Raw genomic sequence first — 5,186 nt, 5'->3', positions numbered from 1 at the left:
TCCCAAGATTTTCAAGTGTATATGAAACATACTACATATTTACCTGTTGTATTATTTTGTACAGTTGTAAATTACAATAAATAAATAATGAAAAAAAAAAAAAATTATATATATAATAGTATAGACTATTAATCTCAGAGCGGGTTTCTAGGCAATCAAAAACAGACACTTTACTACTAATAACACTTAATTAAATAAATATCTCTTTTACAAATGTATTTAATTTTAGGTAGAACAAAACTAACCAATTTCATAGAATCTTCTTTTGATGATTTTCTCAACAAACTAACACTGACTGTTGGCAATATTTCTGCAAACAAACACTAACGAAACATAGCATTGATTCGCTAACAGTTTTCAACGTAACTTCTTATCTACCAAAGTGTGTTGTTTGGCAATCCAAACAAAGAGCCCATTTTTCTTTTCGGGTGACTTTTCGATGTTCTCTTTTTCAAGATGTCCATCCTTCTACTAGACAAGAGATGATGAGAACCTCTTCATCCAGGAAACATCATTCCCCACCTGCGCCTAAGCAATGAATGATCAAAAACTAAGTTTTCTTCCTTCCTCTCCTCTCAATGTTAGTTCTCAACATTGATCGTAGCACTATGGTTTTGAGTTTTTTCCTATGATTTCCTCTATAAATAATTTTCTTTAATACTAATGCTTAACTTCTATTTTTTCTTAAATGTATTATAATTTCAATTATAATAAAGTTAAAATAAAGTTTTTAAAATATTTGAATCTGCTCAACATGGTAGCAATTCAACAGATTTTTGGAAGGACTTGTGCCACCATCTTGGCTTTGTTTTGAATAATGTATGTATTATAGACAACGAAAATTGGTTAGCTTGCTTTTTGGTTCAACAAAACAAATGAACAATATTCAACATTGATACATAAAATAAAAGCATATCCAAAATCATTTTATATAAAAACAACTATTTACTCATGAAAGAGAATAGTACAATATAGGTCATATAAGGTATATAGGTCATATAATTGTTGTTTAGAGCTGATGGGTGAAACATTGTCAATTAACTAAAATTTTATTGAAAAATAATTTTTTTTTTTTTTTTACGCTATAAAGTTAAATTAATTGTGAATTAAAAAAAAATTATTTTTTATCGATGTGACGAGCTCTATTTTATTTTGTCTATAATTTTGATTATTCATTTCCCACCAAAATGTATTTATGCTGTTTAATAATATTAATATAAATGAAAAGTTAATATAATCCCACGAGTAAAATTTTTTAATTTAATAAGAATACACAATTCTGTTTATTTTCTATAATATTAATATGTTTATCATTTTAACTCTTTAGGAACTGCGAGCTGATTTATCAGTGTGAGCTTCGCGATCCTTCTGGGCTTGTGAACCGCTCGCACTATTCAGTCTCTAAAGGGTTGGAATCCATGGAACATGGATTTTTGATAACTTTTCGCAACTTTTGTTTTATAACAGTTCTCTATCATGTTCTGAGGCATTATTTTTTTTTATTCCTCCTAGTCGGAACTTCCAATCAAATGTACTTATGTTCCCAAGATGTAAGAGCTCAAGAGGAGAAAAAAGTCAGTTATTTCACTCATATTTTTTATTATTGCAGAAGTTTGTCGGGGGTGTGGTCAGCAAAGAACAACATAAATAAATAAAACCATATTTATTTATTTTATGCCGACGTTTCGACCTGAGTTTCAGGTCATCATCAGGGCTATAGAACAAAAGAGATAACAACAACATTTAGAGAAACATACAATTGAAAAGGAATAGTAACTATTGAACAATTCCTTTTCAATTGTATGTTTCTCTAAATGTTGTTATCTCTTTTGTTCTACAGCCCTGATGAAGACCTGAAACTCAGGTCGAAACGTTAGCATAAAATAAATAATATAAAATTAACCTCAAAAAATTTTAAATCTATAAATATGGTTTTGTTTAATTATGTTGTTCTTTGCTGACCGCACCCCCCGACAAACTTCTCCAATCATTAATCTACGGTCAATTATCTACACCTTAATATTTTTTTATTAATTTGAAGAAAACTATGTATTGTTATAAGTCAAAATTGATAAATCTGCTAAGTATAGGTCGGGGGAATAAAAAATGGGTCTTGTTGCAAACTAAAAAAAAAAAAAAATTAATTTTTCTTTCTGAGCTTCATATCTTTAAAACTATCTATAACACTAAAAACCTAATAGAATATCATTAAAAGTTAAGTAAATTTGCTAATTGGGGCTGTTATTGTTCAATAGTTCCCAGAATTTTAAAGTTTTTTAAGAAGAACTTCATAACAAAATATCGAATAATCAGTAGTTAAGAAATTTATTTAGGGAAAACTATATCTCAGGATTCATTAGACGTAGAGATGTCTAATAGCACTCAAATTAAAGCTAGTTTAATGTACTATGAAGTTTCTTCTATAACATTTATCTCCTTAAGAGCAGTAATTTTCATGATATTTGCCAAAGAAATTAACATGTTGATTTTTAGTTGTTCGAACAAAACTTTTGGTTTATGAAGAAATATATCTTAGGAACCGTTAGACGTACAGATGTCTATTACCACTCAAATTAAAGCTAGTTAAATGCACTTAAAGCATTTTATGAGGTTTATCTTCGTAGGGGTATTATTTTTCATGATATTTACCAAAATATTATATATAAAGTGAAGTCTCACTTATACGAGACAATCAGTTATGCGAAGAATTTCTCAATCCCCTGCAAAAACCCCTGAATTATGTGTATGTAATTATCCATTTATACAAAACTTAGTTAAACGAAGGAAAGTTTGGACCCGCTTTATGTACGTTATTAGTAAATTTTATTCAGTTCTATGATTTTTTTTCTTCCGCGGCAAGACAAAGGACAAAAAATACCGTGATAAACAAAACAGTTAACAACTTTTTTCTGCGTATAACATCCGGTCCCAATGACTCTTTATGTTTTTATATTCTACTCCCTAATGTATAATAATAAGCTCGGACGATTCCGATTCAGATGACGAAGATCCTTTGCCTCTTCCATTTTTGCAGAAGATCTTGAAGCATTTGAAGTTTAAAACATTTTATATATGTGAAAGAAATAGCGAGAAGAATCTAACAGCTTAACAGAATGCGAAAGAATGATGTATTCAGCCAAAAGCAACATAAAAGAAACTGACATAACACAATTTTTTTGTCAAAAATTAAAAAATTCGGATTAAAGATAAATTAAATTTTTATACAATAAATTTTTTTTTTTCACTTTACATTGTTTTTCTTGTTTTTCTTTCAACTGCATACAACATACCTATATGTACCTACTAATTACGAGAAAAAAATTCTCAAACATAATATTTATTGCGTATTCACTTACACGAAATATTCACTTATACGAAGAATTTTAGGTACCCCCTCATATTTGTATAACTGAGACTTCACTGTATATGTATATATAGTTGACCATAAAAATTTAAATATAAGAAGATGATCAGAGTTGCGGTAAAAAAAAAAGAACAAATAGTTTATAGCTATTTGTTTTTTTTTTTTTTTACCACAATCCTGACCATCTTCTTATAATTAAAAAATATTAATTTCCTATTTTATATAGCTTTTAATTAGCTTTAATACGAGTACTAACAAAATCCTTTCCAAAAATCATTAGTAAAAGTATTAAGTTATAATGTAGTAGTGACCATAAGTTTATTTGTTATTGAATTTATTTTCAACTGATTCCGATAACAGATAACGATAAAAGTTGAACTTTAGTGGTGTTGTTGACAGTTGTTCCGATGAACCATCGGCTAAGAGACCGAGGACGATTTCGGAAAGCACGACTAACTGTGTAGAAGGAACCAAGGTTCTGACTCTGGAAGGCGGTCCAGTTTCTTGCAACCAAACTTTGACCCAAGTTATCAGAACTGTCAAGCCGCACATTAAGCAACTTGTTGAGGATGCCAATCTTGTAAGTTTTGTTAATTTTTTTTTTCAAAACATATTTTTATTGCATAAATATGAAACGTACAATATTTACTTAATTGTTTTGGGACACCCCCTTATACAACACAATTTTCCTGATATAATTACACTTTACAAACTTTTTTTTTTTTACATTTTGATAAAACAAACCAGGGCCCTGTTTCATAATGAAAGCTAATAGTATTAGTTCAAAATACAAGTATAGAAACAACATGGGAATTGCACTAATACTTATATTTTTCATAATAGGGAGGACTATTAGTGATATTACAGGAGTTAAAAAGTACTTGAGTACAAGTTACTATTGTACAAGTCAGTGTAATTGTACTAAGTTAAATCGATAAGACTAATAGTGTTAGTTTGTACTTTATTATGAAACGGGCCCTAGAGGGGGAATAAAAAACAAAAAAAAAACTAAACATTATTGAATTAAAACAAAATACATAACATTGAATGGAATAAAATACAAATCATTGAGTAACATGAAATGCATATCATTGATTTATTTTTACATTAATATTTGTTTAGTTCTCTTGTGTTTATATCTACGGGTTGTAGTTTTAGTGTAATTTATATTTCTGTGATTAGAGGGTTCAATGAGTTGGGGCAAGACTAAGAGAAATTATGTGTCAGTTTATATATGGTAATCCTGTATCGTGTCTACATTAAATTCAGTGGGCATTTTAGGTTGAAAGATTCTCAATATATATATATATATAGTAATTATATTACTAAATACATATATTTACCCGCTTTTAACCCTTTTTGTTGTAAAATTATTGCACGGTATTAAAAGTGTTTCTTAATTGTGTATTTATTCTTTCATTTGCACATGTACATTTAATTTAACAAATTTTCTGTTTAAAATTATCTGTTTTTCAGTATATTTAGATATTTTTTTTATGAGTTGTAGTGAATAACTAACTCATCTCTATTAGACTTGTTTATTTTAATTTATCAGCAACATTATTTTTAGGCCATCGCACCATTATCAGCTATTCTACAATTCAATTTAACGCTTATCATACTATGCATATAACAATTTAATTAATCAGCATCAAAAATTTATTTATAAAACTATCTTAACATAATTATTTCCCCACATTTCAAATTTTATCATTAATCTGGTCTCTTTAATTTAGTCTTAAGTATATAAAAGTCACAATAACCATTATTGCTGTATGTTTGTTTTTAAATTAAGTAATTAATACATTTTTGCATAGAAAAC

General features: G+C 28.2%; 1 protein-coding gene across 2 annotated transcripts in view; it reads left to right on the top strand.

Annotated features, from left to right (window-relative positions):
• The window catches only part of REG (proteasome regulator gamma), a 19,614-nt gene that overhangs the window by 11,747 nt on the left and 2,681 nt on the right, over window positions 1-5,186 (top strand). The window contains exon 4 of one of the 2 annotated variants that reach the window (XM_014420572.2): window positions 3,764-3,944. In XM_014420572.2, the coding sequence (XP_014276058.1) occupies window positions 3,764-3,944 (181 nt within the window). Of the gene's footprint in view, window positions 1-3,748; window positions 3,945-5,186 lie in introns of both variants that reach the window. The other variant, XM_014420571.2, reaches the window with a different exon arrangement.

Source organism: Halyomorpha halys, unplaced genomic scaffold, assembly GCF_000696795.3.
Source record: "Halyomorpha halys isolate HHAL.00 unplaced genomic scaffold, Hhal_1.1 Scaffold278.1, whole genome shotgun sequence".
In the NCBI taxonomy this organism is placed as follows: domain Eukaryota; kingdom Metazoa; phylum Arthropoda; class Insecta; order Hemiptera; family Pentatomidae; genus Halyomorpha; species Halyomorpha halys.
Note: the sequence above shows the minus strand (reverse complement) of the source record. Positions and strands in the feature narration are given on the sequence as shown.